The following is a 25,761-nucleotide window of genomic DNA, read 5'->3' as shown; positions in this document are numbered from 1 at the left end:
AAGAAAGTCATATCACTACCCTGGGCAGTTGATACATGCCAGCTACAGAATAAATATTGAAACTGGAAATGAAAAGTCCGTGTCGCACAAGCAAACAGTTACTACATAGTCCATCAATGTTGGAATGATTTATCTATGTATCATATCATTTATTCAACCAGCATTGTCCACTGGATTTTCCCCAGCTTCTGGAAAGTTGGCCCTAATTAACAACACAGAAACTGTTCAAAGTACCAGCCTCAAAGTTTACATAGTTAATTAGCATTAAAAAGGGAGTTGTCGTTTTGGACTGAATGCCATTTTCAGCGCACGATAGGCCATACAGGGCGGCAGGTATAATTAGTGGAACAAGAATCCGGGTAAAACCCCAGTGAGAACCACCAACACACAGTAAACTACTGGCAAGGTTTCTCACATATCCACATTGGCCAAGCCCGATAGTCGAACCCACGTTGACAAAGGTGAGATGGTAGTGATCGGTAATGTAGAGCGCTTTAGACCATTCGGCCACCCGGTACCCCGCAAAGGGAGTTAATTCTTTAGTTGCCATGGATGCCTAATTCTGTTCTAACACGCTGGGGGCCCACTCCTGAATTCATAACTTGAAAATCACTAACCAATCAGGAAAAGGAGTTGTAGAGCGGTTTCAAGTCCATCCAACTGATTAGTGTGGAATATCCATCAAAATTATATTTGTTTTCTTTTTGAAGGTGATGGGTTTCTTTGTTCTTAGCAAATAAATAACCAGTACAAAATACAGATTTAGAATATGCTCTGAGCAATGACATTAAATACATGAAATGCCTTAAACCAATGCATCATACATGTGACTGCATATAAACACAGTTCTGAGGTACTTTAATAAGGCCATTACCAACTTTCAATCCATATTTAAAAAAAAAAAATTAAATCTTTAAAATACTGAATAATTACAAATGTAGCCAAGATTTTAGCTATAATATTCTGCAAAGATATTTATAAATTTATACGTCGTTCGTACAAGAAATATGTTAACTGAAGCAAAATCTTTTCAGTGCACACAATTAAATATGCTACTTTTCTATTTATTAAAAGCATTTATGCCAGAATGTTTTCTGTTATATTCAGTCAAATTTTGATGAGTTTATGAAGTCATTTAAACTTTCTCATGTTTCATGGCATTATTTTGCATCGTTAGTAATGGTAGCCCTATTTTATTTTGAACAGGCATAATTTACACAAATCGGAATGCCCTTATTAATATCATCCGTTCTATGAAAATATGTTAATTTCTAATAAGCAGTGTTTGCTTTAAAGCTTTGTCCATTTATAGTAATAGCAGGTGTATGTGATAGTGGTCTGGTATCATTTGTATCAGTTGAAAAACCCTTTATGCCAGGATGCGTTCAGTCAAAATTTGGATAAAGTCATTTCAAGTCATCTTGATTGTTAGTGAAGGTAGCCATATTTGCTGGCGAATTATTATCATTTTTTATACATTAGAAAACCATTTATGCCACATTACTTTCTGTAAAGTTTGATCTAATGTTTTTGATTGATGTTTGAGAAACTGCTGCTCTGAGGTTTTTATATTGTTAGTTATAGCAGCCATATTTGATGGCGGATGGGCATTATATGTATATAAAATATACATTATTTAAATCGTCTATGCTGTGAATGCTCATCATCATCTGACATCAGAACTGGTGAAGTTCTATTCAGCATTTTTTCAATACAAATTAGTTTCAGCTTTTTTATATTAGTAATTGTGGTCAAATTTAATGGTGGATTTGCATCATTTAAACCAATATGGATGACCTTTATCACAGGATGCTTTAAATTTCATCCAATTTGGTCTCACTGTGTTGAGCGGTCATTTTTATGTATTTGTATTTTATTAACAGTGGTCATATTTAATGGTGGATTGGCATCACAAATAAATATGAAGATCTTCATGTCAGGATACTTTTTTGTAAAATTCTGGTCAAACGTGTTCAGTAGCTTTTTTTAACTTGTCCTAATGAGTCTCTTTTCAGAAGACAGTAGCAGTTGCCTTATTTTATATTGGACTGGCATCATCTGAATAAAACTGAAAGACCCACATGCCAGGATGGTTTCTGTCAAAGCTGTTTAAATGTGTTGAGCAGTTTTGAGAAACTGTTTAAAGATTTATATTAGTAACCTTGGTGATAATATTGGTGGCAGATCAGTATAGTTCAAACAAACAAGTTTGGGCCTAATGAATGCATGAACCAACCTCCATTTATACATTATCAAACCTACATTATTTATAACTGTTGTATGTGTGCATGTTCTATTACCGCTCGACAATCTATTGGGCTAAACATCTAAAATAATCGGCAATCAAACATATCAAACAAAACAAATCTGGTGTGATTCATCAACTGTTTTAAATGACCTAGTTATATTGCGTTTACTCAACCCATTTACTTCAGAGATGATCACCCTTTGATGTCAATAGTGACTCGATGCAATTAATGAAAGTCACATTACTAACATCAGTGTCATTAACCTTTATGAACCGATTAAATGACAGCAATGATTCTTAAATTTTTTTTATAATTATTCAGATGATTATTTTTTATATTTTTTATGTGCAACAGAGGCGAAATGACTATGCTAATTGTGGAGCTTGTCTGTTTATATTTAAATTAAAAGAATCATGTTGTGATCAGTTTAGAAGCAATTCTCAAGTTAAGTGATCATTACTAAGAGGATAAAATGAGCCACTATCTAAATTAATTTTCTAACGAAGGTAATAAGAACGATTCGAAGAAGGAAAATTCACATGAAAGTAGAGGGACAAAAACGTAGGGATTCCGCTGAGTCTGAGGCAACTTTTCTATGAAAGTGTATTAACCCACAGGATAAGAACTATGTTGAACTTGATGTTAATTAAAACCAAAAATTCAGAGCTTGAGACTTTGTTCTGTCAACTGATCGAGTCTTAAGAAAAATGTATGGGGAAAATCTGAATTCATGTAAATTCCATTCCAATGTTGCTGATGGAAGTACTAGTGCTACCATATCAGAGCAAGAAATAGAGTATACAAGATACACTGACAAGGACGAAGTTGAAAAATGCAGCCCCTTCATAAAAAAAATATGTCGGACATTATTGCTTTTGTTCTTTCTCTGGATTAATGGGTATACATCTTATCAAGTGACTCAAATATTAGAGCAAGTAAAAAGGTAGGCAGGACAAACAAATTATCTTTAGACACTTGTCCTGGACAAGTGTTCATAATCTGTATTGTACTCTTTACAAAATTTATAGAAGCTTGAAATATATTTGTTCACAGAACACAGATGCCTCCCCATAAGAGTGAATGAAATGAGCTGAAATGAAAAACAGCCAACACATGATGGATGGATGTCCATACAGCCATTATATGGGGCAAGGTTCTGGAGCACAACTACAGTCTACTTGAAAGACCATCTGCACTCTATTCTTAGACAATGTGGAGGCCCCGAGTGGCAGAGTGGTCTAAACGCTCACCCTGGGTTCGAGTCTCGGACTTAGCCAATGAGTGTACGTGAGAAAGCTTGCCAGTAGTTTCTCGTGGGTCGGTGGTTCTTTCCGGGATTTTCCCAGGTTCTTCATCCACCATTTATACTGGCCGCCATGTATGACCTCTCTTGTGCTGAAAAATGGCGTTACGCCCTATAACAACATCAACAACTGACAAAGAGCAACAAAGACTTGGACAGATGAGATCAGAAAATCAAACTTTTGAGGTATTTTGAATGATGACAACTTGCACTGATAGTGCCGAAAATCAATATTGTTAAATCTTTTGACAACATGGCATGCATGAATGAGTGCTGAAAATTAAACTGGTTAAATCTGTGGACAACAAAGGCTTAGAAGAAGGGCTCGAAATTAAAGGCAGAAGAGCAAAAACAACGTTTCTCTACAAATATTTATATTTTCATTTCTCTTCACTTCTGTTAAACATGTTGAATGAAAGGGGAATTAACATGCTGTTCATATTCACTTATATGTCCAACTGGAAGCAACATATACCCTGAGCTGCTATCGCATAATGCACCACCAGATCAGGGCCTGTGCAGTTTGCAGTTGGACTGGAATTACAAGTGAGTGTATGCACTTGTGCTTTATAGTCATAGTAATGTTATCTTCAAAGTACTAGGGACAAAAACAATTACTTGTCACTTTACCAGATAGTAATTATAGATGATTCAGCCAAGTATTTGTTATTGTTTGTCACTGAACTGTTGCTGAACTGTGTGAATAAGTATTGTATAAGTAAAATTTATTATTTGATTGCAGAACTTCAGTATGAAATTAATTTTGCAGATAGGCTTCATAATAATAATAATGTAAAGTAAATGTACATACAAAGTTCATTCATGTGATGGAACAGTACTTACTAAAAGTTGATAGGACATATAAAGTCTGTTACACAATCAAAGTGCTATTTTAATACAAGAAGGCTGACACTGCATGCATATTGAAAATCAAAACATGTAAAACAAAAAGATCTGCCATGATTTGATCTACCATCATCAACAGTACCACTTATGAAGATCTGCATAAATACAACTCAAACAGATCACAGAGATTGTCATTAAATAAAACAAATATCACAGTATGAATCTTGATTGTAATTTTTCCAGACAATTAAAGCAGTAGTGTTATTTTAGTAGCAGGTCAGCCATTAATATTCTTTACAGAACCAATGTAACGATCTAAGTTTGTGCAGTCTGGTACCAAAACTTTCATATGACTAACAGCAACATAAAAAAGCACATTCCAATATGACTAAATACATTTTTTTTAAACACTTGAATAGGTATTTGTTTTGTCCCAGGTCATTTTCTTAAATACATTATTATTGTACGAAACTAACTGTGAATGATACAAGACTGGATGTAGGTTTTATTATTATGAGTTACCACCTTGGAAATGTTAAAGAGCATTTCACAGGTAAGACTTTTACATGAATGGATTTCTATGTTAATAAATGGTAACAACATATTATTGAAACGTCTTACTGGTGGGTAATAAAGATTTAAATATGTTATTCATTATATCAGTGTCAGTGATCTAATAAATAGTGAAGTGTAATTCTCTCAATTTTCAACAATATGAGTCATAAAATTAGAAGTAAGCCATGCTGAACATTTTCTCAAAGAGTTATTAGCCTGTGTCTCTTGTTTTATCACTGCACAACTACAAATGCATCTGAAAACATCATTATAAATACAATTAAAATGATGCCTTAAAATAAAAAAAAAACTTATTTTGGCCCACTAATGATGTTTTTACCATAAATAGACTGAAGTGTCTTAGGGTACCTCAATAGCTGCGCAATAAGTGTTAAGTTCTGCAGTCAATGGCTAAAGCAGTATAAGAACTGGTCAGATCAATCTTGTATAAGCACTTATGTGAGTAACAATAACAATAATGACGCTTAATACCTCTAAAAGAAAAGAGTTGAAAACATGTCATATACATAGCACTGTTCACATTTCCCAAAATGCAACATTCACAAGAAACAAAACGGGAATGCAAATGAATAGCACAAGTATTATAAATATTTATAATGATACAGATGATCAAAAATGGCATTTGTGGAGGACCCTACATCCCATAAGGATTCAATGGAATAATAGGAAAGGGGGGGGATACCAGCCTGATCCACTTCCATATTCTGGACATGCTGGGTAGGGTTCCAATCCTGTCATGTGTGTGATGTTATAGTTGAGGAGAGGTGGGAACTTGGTGCAATCTCTAGCCCCATACGATGAGACCTCTGAATAATGATTGGTGTAAAGTTGGCAACAGGTGTGAGGTGACCACTGACCTAACACTGATCATTCTGACAAACTGCCCAGTGACTGATGACCAGACATTGACCTGTGAGATGCATTTACCAGTCAAAGACCAATCACCAGACAGATATTTCACAGCCTAGTTTGTCATCATCACTCCTCAAGGTGAAATGTTGCCCCACCAGCTATTCATGAGGGCACAATACACTATGCCAGTAGACATTTCATTGTTATATCTTTCTTGAGAGCGCTTGCAAGCACACACTAAAATAACAATGAAATGAAAGCCATGAAAACAATTGTCAATATACAAAGGTAAACAAATGCCACATTTGATGTTTAAACAATTAATTAAAACCAAGAAATATGTAATCGCTTTATAACACAGCCTCTGCATTACTTTCTTGACATAAAAGACCTACCCATAATCAGTGTAAATGATAATGAATATATATGTACCTTAACCCTAAAGGGAAGGATATAGCATGGTTACCTGAGAAGTCCCTTTAAACATCAAATTCTGAGAGGAAGTTGGTGTCTCTAGCAGGTAAACGGTATATGGAGAAGATACATATAACACGGAAATAATACCTGTTGACAGACGACCACAAAGTGGTGGTGCTCTAGCAATATAAGACATTTGGCCACAAATCCATTAGCATGGCATCCTTGAAAAAGACAACTGTTCTGCACATGTGCATGTGAGGTACATGAGTGGACTGTGTCCTACTGAGAAATCTCCCCTCTGTGGGAGGATTCATCCACATCAAATGGAATAGGTCTGGCAATGTGAAAAAGTAAAAGCTATGCAATACTGACAGGAAAGTTATTGCTGCTATAAAGCAACGTTTTCACGTTTCAAAGAGGAAAACACACATACATACACTCTAAGAATGACACGCACAGAACTATATAAACATTAACATTTTGACAGAGAAAAGTAAACTATTCAGACTGATCAAGTGATAAAAAACATGTATCAACATAACTAGAAATGGACCTATTATCTACGAATAAGCCTTAAGATTGGATGTAAGATAGCCGCACTAAAACACAATCCAATTTTGTTCTTTAAAACTCCATGTATAAACGTATATCTCAAATGTATTGTTATGATTTTTTTTTCAAACTGTGATCAGCATAATATGAGGAAGAACAAATGTGACTTGCTCTCTAGCTCTTCAAAGTGTAAAGAGCAAAAATTCAGCTTGTGCTTTTGTCAAACTGTCTCATGTTTTTAATTCTGATATCAATGGCAAAGAGAACAGAATTAACAATCTTCCTATAGATTAAAAAATACTGCTAATTTCCCAATACACTGAGGCAATTCCTGGAGATAAATTTAACTCATTAACTCTCAAATATGGCCACAAAAACATTGGGAACTCATTTGGGGGGCACTGGCTGCAAGATTTTAAGGGCCACTGAAAGCCCTGCATTTTATACAATTTAAGATACATTGTTTTTTAAAGGCAAGATTTAGTCATGAAAACAAGTGCTCTAAGTTGAAGATGCATCAGAGTGTTTCTCCAGAATGACAGATATGTTAGTCAAGCTCAATTTAATGAGTAAATTTCTCCCATTTCAATAAAAGCAAGTGCTTGGATATCACAAGGACACTTTACCATGAGCTTAATGAAATATGTAGCCTTCATTAATATCATTCAGCTCCTACTAATTATGAATAAGCCAGATTGTTAGATACTGTGCCAGAATCAAACAATTACTTAACTCAAATTTTGCAATGGCACAATGAGATGCTATCATTGGATAATTAGCTTTTCAAAAGTCTTTGACCAACTACAATTGTTGACTGTAAATCACAGGAGTCAGGTTTTCAATATTCAGTGGAAAAGCCTCTGCTACTGAATGTGACTTTAACTAATAAAATGTACTGCCATTTTCATAATATGCAACTGTTGCCACCATGCTGACAATAGGGACATTTTAAAATTTTATTTCCAAAAGTTGTTTATCACATATTTGTTATGCAATATAAGTGGTCTAATTATATTGTTCTCAAATGGACACTAGACCTCCACCTTTACAAAAATAAATTCACTGTTGTCATTTTCAGCAATGTAAAATGTCTTTGATTTATATTCGGTAAGAATAGTCATCAGGGAAAAACTTGTCTATATGTCATATATAAAAGAAAACATCAAATTCCATGAAAACTGCTGTGGAATAAGGTCAGTATAAAGAATGTGCAAAGTTTTCAAGCTTATCTATATACTGAAACCAGTGAAATGTTTAAACTCATATGATTGTACATAGTTCCCACAATATAACCATCTAAATAATGAAACCAACTGACCATGTTCTTAATTAAAACTTCTTTAATAATGTATGCAATTTTCCCTATTTCTACTTTCTTTAGCTCAACTCAAAATGTCATTTAAACGTTAGCTATTTACAGCTGTGCTGTTATTTTCTTTTTTCTCTTCTCCTAAGCATGTGTACTGTGATAGTCTACCATTCATTAGTATGAATTCAAGCTGGCAGGTTCGTGGCTGTCTACCATTCCTCAGTATGAATACAGGTTGGGAAGTCTGTGGTAGTTTACCATTCCTCAGAATGAATACAAGTTGGGAAGTCTGTGGTAGTCTACCATTCCTCAGAATGAATACAAGCTGGCAAATATGTGGTAGTCTACCATTCCTCAGTATGAATACAAGCTGGGAAGTCTGTGGTAGTCTACCATTCCTCAGAATGAATACAAGCTGGCAAATATGTGGTAGTCCACCATTCCTCAGTATGAATACAAGTTGGGAAGTCTGTGGTAGTCTACCATTCCTCAGAATGAATACAAGCTGGCAAATATGTGGTAGTCTACCATTCCTCAGTATGAATACAAACTAAAGTTTGCCATGGTCGACCATTCCTTCGCATGCATACAAGTTTACATGTGTGCAGTAGTCTACCATTCCTCAGTATGCAAACAATTTTACAAGTGTGCAGTAGCCTACCATTCTTCAGCATGCATACGAGTTGGCAAGTTTCAAGCAGTCTACCATTCCTTATCTGGAATTTTAACCCTCTTCCTCTGGACAGGTCTTCTAAGGTTCTCATTAACCTTAGCCACAATTTGACCTTTCCACAAATCTGGATTTTGATACTCAGGGTAAAACGACAGAACATATCTCTGAAGAATTTCCTTCCTCTGGGGATCCAACTCCTGTTTGTTCAATACTCCACCTCCAAAGTATGAATACTTTAGCCTCAGATTCTCGGCTGTAAAAAGTTCTGGGAATAACCTTTCAGAAATTTTGACAGCAAAGTTTCCTGGTCCTGATGATTGAGATTTAAGTTTTTCAAGGACTCTCATTGACATCTTGTACTCTAAAGGGACATCATGAAAAGGATCTTCAAGGCATGTTCCAAATGGCTGACATTTTATGGAATTATAATCGGAGACCTGTTGGAAAACAGAGTCAAAACAATGGGCATCAGTGGAAAGGCCTGGACTGGAAACTGTCTGATTTAACTGCTGTGCTTGTTGTATACTATGGGTTTCTAGCTGCGACTTGGTAACTAGCTGAGCAACTGAATGGATAATCAAGTCGCACTTTGCCTCAAGACGCTGCAACGATGACTCCATTCGAGCCTGACGTCTGTTGACTGAATTCAATTTTGGTCCTAATTTTCTAATGCTTTTATCCAAATATAATGGTGCTGATGCATCCGTCATGTGAAAAGCAGGATCCTGATGTTCAGTGACACCAACTAGATTCTCATTTTCTAACTCCATTTTGTCATCAAGCTGAACTGATTTAAAAAATAATGCAGCTTCATCCTCATCACTGTTTTCATTTCTATTCTGATTATTTCTCTCACTTGCTATTAAGGATGCCTGTTCACCTGTTCTGTTTTCATTTGCTGTTCTCAGACCACTACAAGGCAGCCTGGTTGTCTGGAATGAAAGGAGAGAACAATACCCTACATATCACAGAAGACACTATAGTGGAAAATTATATGCACATTAATTCAAGATTATGATTATGAGGGAAAATTAAAGCTTCACAAAAAAAATTATGTCTTGCCCACACAAAAATTAAAGCCTGGGTAGAATTAAAAGAACTCTGATCACAAAGCAAATTACAACTTTGTTTAATGATTTTACTGATGATACTGGTAATGACAAGGTGGTTGCTACAATTTCTGATGATGTTTGCTTCTTTCTGCATATACCAAGTAGTTTATGATCATATATGAAAACGGGTAAAACAATTCAATGATGTGATTAAGCATCTGAAATTTTGCCGTTTTGATACACACATTTATGCTGGTGATGGAAAATAAATTCAAAACAACTTTTACCCGATAGACGTTACTTTTAATCTTCAGTGGATGGCAGGTAATGGACATCAGATGAAGGGTAACAATTTAAAAAACAATCCCATAAACTCTTCTTATTTATGATGAGCTGATTTCAAAATGACAAATGATAAGCTATCACCACAAGTTGCAATATTACGAGAAAAGAACTTAGTGAGATAAAGGGACCTGGAAAAAATACTAACCTTATTTTGTTCTTCTGTCTGTGCTGCATCTAAAGGGTCACGTGAACTGAATTGTCTTCTCTTTGATAGTAAAATGTTCTTAAGGTCATCCCTGTTTGCCTTGCTCTCTGAAATTAACCTTCTTTATGTCATTTAGTCTCCTCGAATCTTCCAAAAGACAAGCCAAGTAATATTTCTTTTCATATTATTTCTGAATTATCAGATTAGCAACTGCAAAAAATGTCAAGGAAATATCACCCAATCTTGTAGACTTGTACCATAAAATTAAATTGTGTTACTCTCATTCCACTTTTGCAAATAAGTTGTCCAAGTATGTTTACATAAAAAAAAACACCAAGTAATTAGAAAATCCACTAATTCATTGATTAACACAGGCATGTGGAACTTCCTCCAGGGCATGGAACAAAGAAGCAATACATGTATTTAATGTCACGCCATAAGATACAAATAAGCAGATACAACCAGGTTGCCCAATCCTGGACTAACATAACAGAACCGTATGTCCCCACAATTACATGCAGATATATTGTAGGCATATATGCATGTACTGTGAGGCATACATCTGTAAGAAACAATTTTGTTACAAAATCTTCACAAACATGGTAATGAAATCATCTATATGTTACACAAGTTTAAAATATTCAGATCAACCCTTTCCACTGTAGTAATTCTAGTGCATATTTCCCAGGAAAATTCTGATTCTTTTCAATGAAATTGTGTGTGTGTGTGTGTATTTGATTTCTAAAGTAGCTTTAAGTTTAACAATTTTTCAGTCATATGGCTACAATGTCTTCAGACCTGCCAACACTGATGAGTCCGTCTCAGTAAGGCAGTTAATCTTTTTCTATAAGATTGACCAGTTTTCGGTAAGGTTAACAAAATATCAATAACTGCTATTGTAAAGCTGGAAAACATAATTAAAAGTTTGACGCATCAACGATAAACATTATGTTCAACTGAAAAGTTTTTAAAGTAAGCATAGACTTTATTTACATTAGTACAATTGCACAAACTTTACTTCTAAACCCTATGCAACTCAATGGCTTGCTGATATCTCTCAACTTGAAATATTCTTGGAAATTCTTTTCCATTTCAACATGACAGCAGCAATCATATCTCACACCATGAGACATACTTAAATTTGTATGTGATGTCCAATAAACATAACTGTGTCCTTTTCAGCTTTGATTCACAAGAATCTGAATACTCCTTTTAATTATTCTATGTTGCTTATTAACACTTTTCTATAAGCTTATGTTCCCTTTCGTCTTAAACATGCATCACTTTCTGGACGCCATTTTTAAAAATTATATAACAGTTTGATCAAGCAGATGCTTTCGCATAAACAAATAGATGCAGTTTAAAGCATCTGTAAAGTTAATCTGGTTCCCTGACTAATTTCACTTATTCTAAGATGAAGCCCAGATCCAAATAAAAATGGATGAACCAATTATACAGATTTTTCTGAAACGATCATTTTTACGTAGTTTTTGCTTGTTTGCTCAAGCCCATATTTTAAGGTAATTTTCGTAAGATTTACGGCAAAATCATAATACTTGGCAGGTCTGTGTCTGTAGTGTGGCAGTTTATAGTGATGTCTAGCATTGGGGCATCATGCCGCAGACACGTAGCATTATGTCACATTATTCTGACACCAGGCCGACCAGTCACCAGTCCTAACACTAACCTCTTAATGCTGAGCGCCTAGCAAGGCAGCTGTAAGTATCATTTTTATAAGTCTTTGTATGACTCAGCCGGGGTTCGAAACCCAGGACCTCCTGCATCTGTGGCCACCAGAGTGGTCTTCAATGAAGCTGTCTGTGCTATGATCCCAAGTGAATCACATCCAACAGTTTCACTCAAAGGACCATGCAATCACGTTTGTTACAACCATGGATATACATGAACTACTAGCCAAGAAATGCAGGTTCTGCAATATACTGTGTCATCCGTAAGTTTCCAACGACAAATTTATTTTACTCTGTAAAAAGAATCAAAGGTGCTAATTCACACTTGAAAATCTCAACCTCCAGAAAACAATAGTGACTACATGTATTGTTTTTTGAGTCCCTATGCAGCCTGACAATGCTAAGTACTTGTATAAATACATGCATTTTGCAAAACATTGATTGATGAATGCACACATTAAATCAAATGGTCTCTCCTGAAGTGTTCAACTCAAGTTCATTGGAAGCATACCACAACAGACAAACCAAATACCAATAATCAAATATTAATGTAAAGATTAAATAATTGTCAGCAACAAAAGTGATTCACAAGCTAATCTGTATAAAGTATCTTGCAGTGCAATATCAAAGAAATGACCCCAACCATTGGTACATGTACATGTACATTTAAAACATAAAAATTTTGTTATCTGTATGGACTGAGAATGCAACTTCCTCTTTGCTGTAAATTTCTAATTGTCATGCATATTCTGAAAAACAAAACTAGTGCAACTGAAGTGGGTTACAATAACAAATCCTCATGCTTCTTATTGCATTGTGCAATATATCCCTCCCCTCAGCTTAATACAGTATCACAATGTAAAATCCATTACATGTCTTTCTACATTGTATAGAAAATTCTTGGTCAGAAAATATTTGAACATGTCAGTGCAATATACATTTTTGTGCATTAGACCCTTGGTTTCCTCCCTTGGCCCCCAGGGGAAGAAGCCAAGGACAGACACACCCCTTGCCAATGGTTACCACATGGGCAATAAACAGCAATGAGCAGACAGATGGTGGGTATCACAATATTCCTTTATGCTTCATCAAAATATTGCGGGAATAATAGTTTAGACATCTATCTTAAGACCAGAATTTACTGAATAATTTTAACTATGATGGACAGATACATGTAGACACAAAATGGAAATAGAGACTGCTGACAGAATTAATGACTACACAAACCTAATTAAGTAATTCTCTGAGTAGTTTAGTAGTAAAAAGAAATGTGGTGATAAACAGATTGATGATGCACAGACTCAAGACAACAGGTCATTGCATAAGCCTTCTGGTCAATGACCAATAGGGTTCAAAGTTACAATATTTATTCCAGTGACCTTGACCTTGAACCACCCTGCTTAGGAATCAACAGGGAGCTGCAACTGTGTATGCATGTATCAAGTCTACCTATGACCTTTTACCTATGACAGGAAGATACTATGGTCAGCTCAAGTAACCTTGATCTTGGAACACATGTAATTATGTTCTTTTTAAAATCACTGTACCCCATGACATTTCATTGTACCCTCAATTTTGCTCGCTAGTGTGTGCATAAACTAAAAACTACCGAACAAACAACAAAAGAAAGATACTGGGAATGTTGAGTACATGCATATGGAACAGTTGAGACAAGCTTGTGGAAACAAATTTATGAACAGGAAAGAAGTTAACTTAAGTCCCTTGAAGAGACTGATGCTTTACTGCACCAAAGGCATTTTTAGGAATTCGATACACAATGATCTCTTCTTTCAATGCTGACTGTTGAATACATGTCAGATATTCTTCAGCATTAAAAGATTTTCAAATTAGCTGCTGTGGTTAACATACTGAATGTCAGATTGGCACCAATTTCAATTTGGACCAAATAGACATCATTAAAAGTCTTTTTGGTGAAAAGCCAATGTCAACATGACCATTCATTCAGGAAGTAGTGGCAGCAAGATATTCAAGATGGTCACTGTAGCTGCCATTATGGATGTATGATAGGGTACCATTTTCAGTTAGGATCCAGTAGATATTCATAATACGACTTCTGATGAAAACATCATGTTGATATGACCATCCATTTGATAAGAGTGGATGTAAAAATATGGAGGGACAGCTTACATCTTTTCATTTAGGACCAGCTAGACACTATAAGAACTCATAAAAATGAAGCTTCATAACTGATGACATGGTAACAACATATTTATTTTTTAAAAAGGATGCAAAATCATCATAATAATACAGCCAATTTAAAGTAAAGTTTATTTCTTCATGTAACAAAATTAAAAACACTGAAAACAATACTCCATTGAAATGCAAAGTATTCATGCTACAAACAAATATCTGCACACCTAGAATGTAAAGGCATCCAGTCATTTACGAGTATGTACATCAAAGTCTCTATTCTAGGTTGCTCAACTGATGGATTCATACTAATTTCTCAAAACATATGAACTGAGAAAATCAACCAACTGCAATAAAAGTAGGCAACATATTTTCATGATCTGCCTTTAGGTCTTCATTAAATCTCTCCTTTATTTCATAACTGCCTCCAATGCTTTGAATGGAGGAGGAGGGATTTCTGCCTTAACTTTTCAATTTTAGAATAGATCTGGCTGTATGTCTAAAAACTCATCAGTTGGTTGACCAACTTTTAAAGCATTTCTGCTCATTAAACTGGTGCATTTATAGCAGGAGACAATACTGACCATAAAACGGGTCTTTTTACCTGTGAAATAAAACTGGAATGCAGAGTAGATGGAGACTTAATGCAAACTAATTGCATGATGCAATTGAACAAAATGGAAAGCACAAATGCAAATGCAGAATGATGAATTGTAAGTGAAACCAAAAGGGAACTCAAATGCCTATCATCAATGGATTCCAGAATCGACCACAGAACTCCAACTTAGACAAAATATTAACATAAATTAATGCAGCTTATTAAAAAAATGACACAGGACAGGCTCTCGTTGTGAATACTACTGTTGCAGAAATCAAACCAAGGTAAATATGTCTGTAACAAAGTTTCAAGTCTTTTCCAGCTTTGCTAATCCGCACATGGAATTTTGTTTACTTCCCTTAATTGCTGATATCCCTTGAAAACGGAAATGCAAGTTTGGTAAATGTTTTTTTCATTCATTCCAAATGAGTAAAAATGACACGTAACAATGAATGCTGTGATAAAAGCAAAATGCAATCATGAATGGAATGCAAACAATATGAACTCAAAATGTATTTCAAATGATCATGAAGCATAAATAAAATGATTTTCTCTGATGACCTGTTTTACGGTCTGTACACACTACATGAACTGTAAAATTGTAAGTTCTCCGCATGATACAGTAATATGGGTCCATCCAAAACTCAAGAATCAGAGACAATATATGGATCAGGTAAAAAGTAATACATGGAAAATGGTCCACATACATGTAATATAACAACAATACAACAATAAAGTTGGCTTTTATGTTTCAGCACATTCTTTGGTTAAAGTGTGTTATATGGAGATATCAAGTCAATTTGAACAATACCTGTAAAGTTTCAAGTTACACCATAATTGACTTCAGTTGCTCATGAAATGACTATTTCTCAGCCTTAAATTTCTCCGCATGATATCCACATGAACCTACTCTGAATGCGAATGCATAGGTCATCAGTGGGATAAATGCTTCAGGAAATATCACTTATGTCACCAAAGGGTTCACATTAAACCAGCTAGCATGGTCCTAATTAAGAATTTAGAAAAATATTAAAATGAGTGCTGTGATATAAGCCTTGGTTAAGATTATTGCACAGTCTTTCCAGAGTTTGGTTGCATTGGCTCTCCATGCTAACTCAGACCAATACTTGAGTCAAAAACACAAGTGACAGTTTCATTCAATTCTTTTTTTCCAAGGTAGAATAATCAAGTAGAAAGAATCAAGTCCTCATGCTGCTGTAAATATCTGTTTTCTAGCTTTGCATCTTTTTGAAGTCAAGCTGGTTCTCATTGCTTTTTTTACATCTGCTCTTGATGAGTCCGAGTTCATTACTGAAAAGGCTTTATTGGAAGAGAAAAAAATTAATTATTACTATGTGGCATTTTTTGATAATTCTGAATGTTTTTCACTTTGCAAAAAATAAATAAATTTTTGAAATAAAGATAAGTAGTTTCCATCAAGATGTAGGTAAACCATAAGGTTCTAAAGTATTAGGTGTGCAACTCAATGCATAAACATGATACAATCAGTAGCATATAAAAAGTGACCATAATGTGTATAATACAACAGATCTATGCATTTTTGTGATGGATTAGTAAGCAGAAGTTGGAATTTAAAATCTTTTTACAAACTGCACAAATGAAGCAAACCTAAACCTTAATATTTTTTAAAAATTGTTTTGTTTTTAAATTAAGCTTGAAGATAATTATTTACATTTGATATAGTAGGATATGTTACCTAGCTAATGTTGTAGTACCAAAATGCACACATTTTGAGAGAATATAAATTTTAAAAAAACAGACTGAGTACAAACTGCTATGCAAATGACTGACAACTAATAAATTGATAGAAAAATGCAAAACTTTGGTTTGGTTTAGTTTCGTTGAAGGCATTGGGGTGAAGTGCCTTGGCTGAGGACACACCATAATGGCTAACCATGGCTGATCCTGTGGTATGGTAGGATTAATTATTTGGACAATAGTTTGGCCTGCTAGCCAAGCCACTGCACAATCACGGCTCATGTCTCCATTAGTCACCTCTTATGACATATGTACAGGTGGGTGGAACAGGCCTGTTTTACATTCCAAAGTCAAACAAATGGATCTGATAAAACTTGAGGGAAAAAACAAAACTAAAAAACAAGTTATAGGAATCAAATGGACTCTAAGTTGCAGGCACACAGGTTTGGTCTTTAACTCATTTGGCCCCGATCCCGTCTGTAGGCGTGATTTGTTTACTGCATTCAATGGCCGATCCCATCTCCAGCTGTGATGAATGTGTGTTAGATACAACATCTCTGATTGGTTACAAATGGGTTTTTTCCAGGAACTAAACAACTATTAAACCAATCAGAAATGATTTTACTTTCATTTGTGGACATTTGAATTGTTCAGAAACCAAGTTTACTGTTTGAGAGCAGTTTCACTACACGTTTTCTGTTCATCAAAAATTGTAATTGATGGCAGACATAAGAGCGATTTTTGATAAGTGCAAAAATGAGGAGTTTCTCTGGTTTGATCTCGAAAATATTGAGCAAGCTGAGGAAAGATATGTTCGGCAGTTGGATATTTTGCGAGATTTAGATTCGGACACAGAAGTTTCTAAGACTGAATTGTCAGAAGATGAGGATGCTGACAGCAATGATGATAGAGTTCTTGCAGATAAACATTGCACATTATTTTGTAAACAGTGTATAAATAAATTGTGAAAGACTTGGACAAATAGGAAAAAAAATACATCACTATGTAGACAAATTCATTTGGAATAATTGGTGAAAATTTTGTGGATATAAGAAGAGAAATTAAGGTAAGAGTAAATGCATGCGCGCAATGTTTTCAAAATTTTTCAAAGAGGTAAAAACTCTGGGGCACAAGCAGCTAGACACAGAGTGCTTCTGGAGCATAGCCCGAGTTATTCTGATAATGATGGGGCTGAATGAGCTAAAATGAAAAGAGCATCACTGACAAAAGTAAAATTTTGACAGATAATTTCAATGAACAGTTTGAAAACTTTTGGACTGATTGCTTGTGGCTCAACCAGTTACACATAGGACCAGCCATAGTATGAATGTAGCTCAGTTAGTACAGTGTCTTACATGTAATCCATTGTGTGCTGGTTCGATAATCGCAACCCAGATTGCCTGCCTCATTATATCATTGGAAGAGGCACCTAGGTCCCAGTTCCTCAGCATGATTTAGCCAATGTGTTTAAAGAACCAATAACACCATGCAACCAACCAAGATAATCAGCATTAAAATAAGCAGAGTTTTTATAGATCTGTGAAGTTTTCTAATGTATAATCACTACATTTAAGAAAACAAGTTTCTTTTTATCTCTGTACTATAAAGGTTATCATCTGATACACTTACCAAGTATTGCGTTCACAATTTTTTGATTTAGTGGGGGATAACGAGATAATTCGGAATTTGTTAGGCTTCGTTCCTGGAGTTCCTTCTTTTCGAAAAAAATGGACATCAGGTATCTGGCTATGCGTTTGCCATCTTTATGGATTTCCTGTGAGTTGTCAAGTCTTTTGTATAATTTAGGTATTGACTTGTTAATAGCTGTTCTATATTCATCAAGATGTACATAAACATTTGTTCCATTAACAAGCTCCACCATCTGTGTGAAAGAAAATTAAAAGAATTTTTCTTTAATTGGAGACACACTAATAACTGATAACAAGAATCCCTTCAAAGGACAAAGGCTCTACTGGTCAAAAGATCTTCAAGGAATTCAAGAAAAGACCATTTCTTCCTTTTAACTGCTAAGTATTTTTTATATTCTTCAGTAATTGCAACATTTTCAAATTATTTGCTGTGGTGGACATATTGAATGTCAGATTGGTATTTTTCTTCATTTAGGACAAAGTAGACATCATTAGAAGTCTTTTGGTGAAAACCCTATATCAACATGACCTTAAATTTAGGGTGGTGGTGGTTAGTGACAGCGGTGACCCGGCAAAAGAGCACACGACAAAAGAGCGCCGACATAAGGGCACCGATAAAAGGGCGCCGACAAAAGAGCACCGACAATTATGCACAATAAAATGTAGTTTCTAAGTTTTGAGTAGAAGTTAATTATTGAGCTAAGAATCAACGATGTCATTTTGCATGTATAGTGAAAAGTGTAGTACAAACTTTATTTGTAAAAAGTTTATTAATAAAGAAACATGGATAAGATCTAATCACAGAAAGGAAAGATTATGTTTTTGGTCGACGGCTAAAGATATCTCAAAGACAAAGAAAATGCTGATGGAAGTACGTCATGGAGATGCTGCAGGAAAGATGGTTGCCGTGGAAGGATGAAAGTGTTAAGCGACAACATTCTGTCATCATTGGGACACAATCACGCTCCGGATCCAGCTGGAAACAAAGCAGCGAAGGTTGTGTCTACTATATGAAATAGCAATGGAACATCATCTATCTGGAGTGATTCAGCCACAAGCTTCTAAGAACAAATATGTCCAGCTCAACAGAATGTTACAAGCGCTTCTTCCAACATATGCTAATGATAATGTGATGGATTATCTACAAAGCATTGCCCACAATTTAGAAATTTAGCTATAAATCAAAGTATGTATACGTTATTAAAGTGTTTTCTAATCTTCAAAATTTGTACACTTATCTAAGTTATTTAGAACGTTTTAATATCATATTATTTGTATAACCTGTGCTATTGTGTCTGGCGCTATTTTGTCAGTAATTTGGTGCTCTTTTGTTGGCAATTAAAGGTCTCTCTTTTGTCTGTTCCCTTATGTCGGAGCTCTATTGTCGACACTCTTTTGTCTTGCACTCTTTTGTCTGTGTGCCAGTGACAGCAAGATTTTTAAAATGGCTGCCATGATAGCTATATTTGAAGTACAGTTGGCAATATTTTTATATCATCTTATTCTGATTAAAACCCCAATGTCAAAATGACATTCCATTTACATGTAGCTAAAGAAAGATTTTTAAGATGGCTGATGTAGTGGCCATGCTGTAAATAGTTTGGCATCATTTTAATTCAGGACAAGAGTGTGTGTGCGTATGTTTGGATTTTTAATGTAGCTTTATCAATTTTAGTTATATCGCTACAATGTCTGTAGTGTGGCAGTTTATACTGATGTCTAGCAATCTGGATCATGCCAAATCACATTATCCCCACACCAGGCTGACCAGTCAAAACACTATCCTCTTAATGCTGGGCACCAAGTGAGACAGATGCTACAACCATTTTTAAAAGTCTTTGGTATGACTCTGATGAGGTTCGCACCCATGACCTCCCCATCCACTGCAGACTTTCTAACCACTTAGGCCAGCAGAGTGGTCAGAACAAACAATACATCTTAAGAAATCTTCCGGTAAAAACCCCATGCTGATATGGTTTTGTGTTTTGGAGGAGTAACAATAAGGTTTGAAAGATGGCTGCTATGGATATCAGATCTGCACCATTTCCATTTAAGTCCAATTACACAAAAGAAGTCATTTGGTAAAAGTACAAAGTTGACATGACCAGCCCCCAATAAGAAGCAGCAATTAAAGATTTCCAAAACGACTATTGTGGCAATCCTATTGGAGGCTAGATAGGCACCACTTTCATTTACAACAAACCAGTCATCCCAAGAAGTGTTTCAGTGGAAAAAACCCTGATCTGTATGACCATTAATTCATGAGAGTCTCTTTATGAAAGTACAATGTTGATATGACCAGCCCTCCTGAAGAAGTAGCAATAACAAGACTTTCAGACATAGGAAGGGAACAGTTTTCATTTTGGATCAACCATCATAACAAGTCTTCTCAAGAAAACCCCATGCTGACACAAGGAGTAGTGACAAACAAGATTTTAAAAATGGGTACTGTTGCAACTACATTGAATGTATCCAAGTAGTGTCAGTTTCATTATGACCAACCAGACCTTGGGATGAATGTGTGCGTAAAGCTCACGGCAATATTGAAGTAGTTTAGGAGGAGCAGCCACAACAAACCTGTGCTAACAGATGGACTGATGATGGACAACAGAACACCCATAAGCTCTCCTGGGCTAAAACCAGAAGAGCTAAAAAGTACATAAATTGTTTTCAACAACATGAAACAAAAATGAAAATTATTAACTTGCTAAACAATTACATGTGCTCCTGTCCTGTCAGACATGTAGCAAGTGCATTTGAGAATTTATAAACTTTAAAGTTTCATTGCTTAAGAGCAAACTAACACATACTAGTATACTGGTATAATTTTCTAAAGAAAGGAAAAACATTTTAAATGTTCTATTGTGACCTGTTCGTCTTCTGTTTCATTTGTTGATTCTGGTCTTTGTATACTACTACGCATCACTTTATTTCAGTGTCATTTTAGTGATGCCTAATTGAAACATATTACTGACATATACTTTAGTGAATTACCAAATGGAAAAAATAAATTTGTAAAAGCATATATATTTGTTTTATACTAAATAAATTGTGAAGAGCCATGTACAGTCTGTTCCAATATAAAATTAGAGGAATGGTGAGCAACTTGCTTACATAAACAAGAACCCACCAATCCTGTGTCTCATCATTACAACCATGATGTAATGGGACAGCTCTGTAGCAACAACAAAAAATGCACAACTCTTCTAACAATAGTGCAATTAAAATACCAAGTTTCACACCAATCCACTAAAGCTGAGCAAATGCATTCAAAATATGCTGGACCCAGCTCTGAATATAAAAAATGGACAATAACTCTTACAGAGATTGTGGGAGCACAAATATTTGTCATAATGTGCATATTCTTCTAATAAGCAAAATAAGTGTAAATGTGGCTCATGATCGATAAAAAACTGTAGAACCAATTGTGTTCACAAGATTAAATCTCATTCTTGTGTTCAGCTGCATAAAAAAATGGGCAATATCTCTTCTGATGAAGACCATAACATGTACCAAGTTTCATGGCAACTTAATGAAAGCTGACAGCCTATTGATGTTCATCATATTCAGTGATATACTATATCTGGCTCCATGCTAAAAGGGCAATAACTCCAACAAAAGTCCCTTGCAGTGACCTGCACTCTTGTGCAAAATGAATCTCATGGAATTCAAGATATGACCATTTCTTCCTTTTAAGTGCAGAGAGTTGAAACCATTTATTATATTTGCCAGTGATAACACAATTTTCTGCTTAGCTATTGCAGTGGATATATTAGATACCAGACTGATACCATTTTCATTTAAAATCAAGCAGACATCAACTGAAGTCTTTGCTGAGAACCCCATGTCAATATGACCGGCTGAGATTAGAAGAAGAAAAACTCCCACATCTTTCTATTGTAAGCCTGACTGGCTATTACAAAGAAACATGGCAAGAACAGTCTTAAACAGCAACAGCTGTTTATACAGTAGTTTGTGGTCCTTGTAACTTTTTATTCACTATATTCATTAAAATAATCAAAACTGCTAGTTTAGGCGTAAGGCATGGAATTGACGGATACCCAAATTTCCACCTAAGAATAAAGTCTTACAGAAAAGGCTTAGAGTAAGAGAATAGCAATGACAAACTCACTCCTGCTATTTGTAACATAATAACAACAAGGTTTGGAGCATCTTGCCTTTCTTTGTCCAAAGAGCTCAGATACCTTAATGTCACTCTGTCACTCTGCAGTACATGTATATACAAATTCAAATTCTGATAACATCAAAATTTCTCATAATTTTTTTTAATGTAATTTTCAACATGCCTGGATGTCATTACTTTTAAATAATAAACAACTTTAACTTAAACTGCTATATTACAGAGTAGGCAACCCATCTCTACTGTGGCAATCCATCAACTACCTGACTTAATTATATATCTGCCAGAATCATGGCTCCACTTCTGAGATGTGTTCTACTGTTTAATTTGCTTGCTAATTACATGTACCTACTAAAGTAGTTTAGAACTGTATACACACCCCATTCACTGATGCTATCTCTGCTTTGTATATACCAGCTTTGGGTATGGAATATTGTCTCTCCAAAGTATTAGAATTGCCTGAAACATGACCAAATTAAATATCACTCTTCAAGAAAATAATGCAAAATGAGAGGAAAATGGGAGATAATATTCTGAAATTTGACACATTTGCCATCCACTTCCAAACATGTATTCTGATTCTCAAGGAATAAATACTTCTAACATAATAATACTATGGTGAAAGTAAACCAGTGTTTCTCCTAGAATGCAAACTAGAGAGCAAATAATCCCCTTGGTGTCTGAGTAAAAAACAAACCTTGGCGTAAAAACTTGTGGTCAAAATAAAACTTTGGAGGGTCCCTGACACAAATGAGTAAAGGGAAACACTGGTGAAGATCAATAAATCTGCGAACATTCTTCTTGCCAGCCTTCATAGCATTTTGGGTAGCAACATTTAGTTTGTCATGATAAAAAATTTTCACAAAGGAATTACTGGATTTATCAAATTCGTTCACATCTTCCAATACTATAAACATTCTGAATAGTCCCACAACCATATGTGAGGTAAAATCTAGAAATGAGTAAGAGGACCGTTTGATGCCAATAAAAAAAGTCACTTTCAGGTGTCACATGGTCTCCAAACTTGCTAAGTATTTCTCAACAGAGTTTATATTCAAGTTTTATACTATTTACATGTATGCTCACTTAAGTTCAATTACAAAATGCACAGAACCAAATCTGTCACAGTATGCACTGGCAGAAACAGAATCTATGCTGTTTGCAAGGAGTAATAAGTAGAACAAAAAAAAAAGACTTTAATCTGCTGGCAAGTTATGCAATGTTTTTCATTTTTGACCTAATATAATATAAGGTGTTCATCTTTTCACATTTTTGTCCAACCAGAAAAATTATGATCTTTCCTCTTCTTACATATGTTTGTATATGGGATTCAGTACAGGATAATTGGACAAAATAATGTTGTCGAGGCTTTGACTAGATTCCATGGGTCACAGCCCTTACCTAACTGAAGCAAAACCAATGTCACATGATCAAAACAAACATTTTATTTATGGACGGAAGTCATGTTTCTAAAGATGCACTAACTATACAACAGAGTGATTTTCTAATTTTTCTTCCTAGATGAGTACCCTGTATATCTGACTGATGCTTAGTTTCTGAGACCAAATGTTACTAACACCAAAGAACAAGTCGTTGATACTTTTGTGTTATGTACTTGTACATGCATTATGGTTAAATAGCTGAAAGGCCCACACTTCAAACAGTACATCAAATAAATGTGGGGTTGAGTCAAGCTGATATCAACAAATCTTATACATGAATGGTGACATGGTCGTTTTATTTGTGAGCATTTAAATTTCTTGGGGAAAGCTATTCATATGAACCCCAGCAAAGTCCATCGGCAAGTTCATGCAATTCAGACTGAAATGCAAATTCTGACACTAACATTGTTTAACCTTTTAAGCTTTAAGCTTTATCGCAACCTAAAATAATTCTGTTCAATGAACTACAACAACAGAACCTACTTTAACGTACAATGTCAAACTGCCATACGTGTCACAGAACTGACGTCTTGATCACTGACTTATAAGGAAATACACAAACTGATTCTACCAGATTTTAAACATATGCAAATGTAATGATTTCAAAATTTAAACAATAAAAGATCCACTGATTAAATGTGAAAATATATCAGAGCTACCTTTCCAAGTTAAGAATGGGGTAGGGAGAGTGACTTGAAAGATTAACTACAACTGCTCCTTATGAAAGGTCAATATCCACCAACAGGACAAGACCTTTATGGCCTTCTATAGCAACTGGCTTGTCTTCCCTCCTAATATGTGTGCAGCAACGTTTGTCTGACTTTTACAATCATGTGATTGCAAACAGAAGCCAAATCAGGGGATTTCCATCAACCCAATTTTTCGGATGAGTATCCTGCTTCCCTTAGCATCGGAATGAAAAAGCTAGCTTCATGCCTTCACACTGTAAGAGTTGTTTATGTTTTAATGTTAATTATGATTTGGTTTATCTTCACTGCAAACTCAAGTTTCTGGCTAAGAATCAACTACCTCCAGTAGTCCACTTTTTATCAGATCCACCAGCTGTACTAACATGGACATGGTCAGTCAGATCAAGAACTTTAGTTATTTTTTTAATATTAAAAGCAACCTCAGGTTTATAGACATTTATAGAGGGACAAGAGCAACTGCTTGTACCGGAAGAAACTGCTTCACATGCATGCTTATGAAAGTTGTAACACTGCTTATTGTTGAACACAGTACATGTACAAAACTGACTGAATTCAACACACAATGCCTTTGAAAATCTCTTACATTTTTCTTTTTACATGAAGACTTGTACAAGTTACTTCTTAACAAATTTTCACAGCCACATATATCTTTAGCTTAAAATCTATTCTACTCCTTTTGTTTTGCCTCATGCATCTTCAGCTAGACTAGTGGAAAAAAAAAAAGAAGAAACTCCTCAGTTCTGTACTACTAATCATACAATTTCCAATGCCCTAGCTGTGTCTTTGCTAAACTGTTAGATGATTCATTTCCATAGATCTGTGTACTGCCCCAAGAAAAAACTGCACCAAAATCGAATCTACAGAAAAAACATCTGTATTGAGTTCTACATGAGCATGTACAAGTTCGAACCTGTATCATGGCTGGAAAATATTAATTTATTCCCACTTGCCCACTGGACAAGAAACAAGTTTATTGGCCCAGCAAAATCTACTTAATTAACAAAAAATCTTTTCAAATGAGTTTCTATTTCTTTGTTTAAAACATACAAAAATAATTATCCTAACACTGTCCTATTTTTAAGTGCCATCTGATTATTCTGGATTACATACATTTTACAAGCTTGCAGTTTGCCAGCACACAATTCACATGATTTCCATCTAAAACAGTGCAAGTTAAATACATGTATGGCTCACAGACCAGATTCAGCCAGTGACCTGGTTTTGTGCATTAATACATCATAGGTCATAGCTTTAAAAATCACTTATCTAGCCTGTGCCCTGGAGGAAGCTGACCATGCCTTATCTAAAATATTAAAAATTGTTTTTGCACAATAAATAAGC

At 35.1% G+C, this 25,761-nt stretch overlaps 1 protein-coding gene across 18 annotated transcripts in view; it reads right to left on the bottom strand.

Annotated features, from left to right (window-relative positions):
• LOC149775642 (uncharacterized) overlaps positions 1-25,761 on the bottom strand; it is a 176,937-nt gene that overhangs the window by 115,480 nt on the left and 35,696 nt on the right. Inside the window, exons 5-7 of one of the 18 annotated variants that reach the window (XM_089943206.1) lie at positions 22,648-22,727; positions 18,108-18,360; positions 14,222-16,079 (exon numbers count right to left, since the gene is read on the bottom strand). The exons of 15 other annotated variants lie outside the window; for them this stretch is intronic. In XM_089943206.1, the coding sequence (XP_089799332.1) occupies positions 15,967-16,079; positions 18,108-18,360; positions 22,648-22,727 (446 nt within the window). In that variant the 3' untranslated portion in view covers positions 14,222-15,966. Of the gene's footprint in view, positions 1-14,221; positions 16,080-18,107; positions 18,361-22,647; positions 22,728-25,761 lie in introns of those variants that run through there. 2 more of the 18 variants (XM_089943212.1, XM_089943214.1) reach the window with 2 other exon arrangements.

Source organism: Sinohyriopsis cumingii, chromosome 19 (assembly GCF_028554795.1).
Source record: "Sinohyriopsis cumingii isolate HCF-2022 chromosome 19, ASM2855479v2, whole genome shotgun sequence".
NCBI classification, from domain to species: domain Eukaryota; kingdom Metazoa; phylum Mollusca; class Bivalvia; order Unionida; family Unionidae; genus Sinohyriopsis; species Sinohyriopsis cumingii.
Note: the sequence above shows the minus strand (reverse complement) of the source record. Positions and strands in the feature narration are given on the sequence as shown.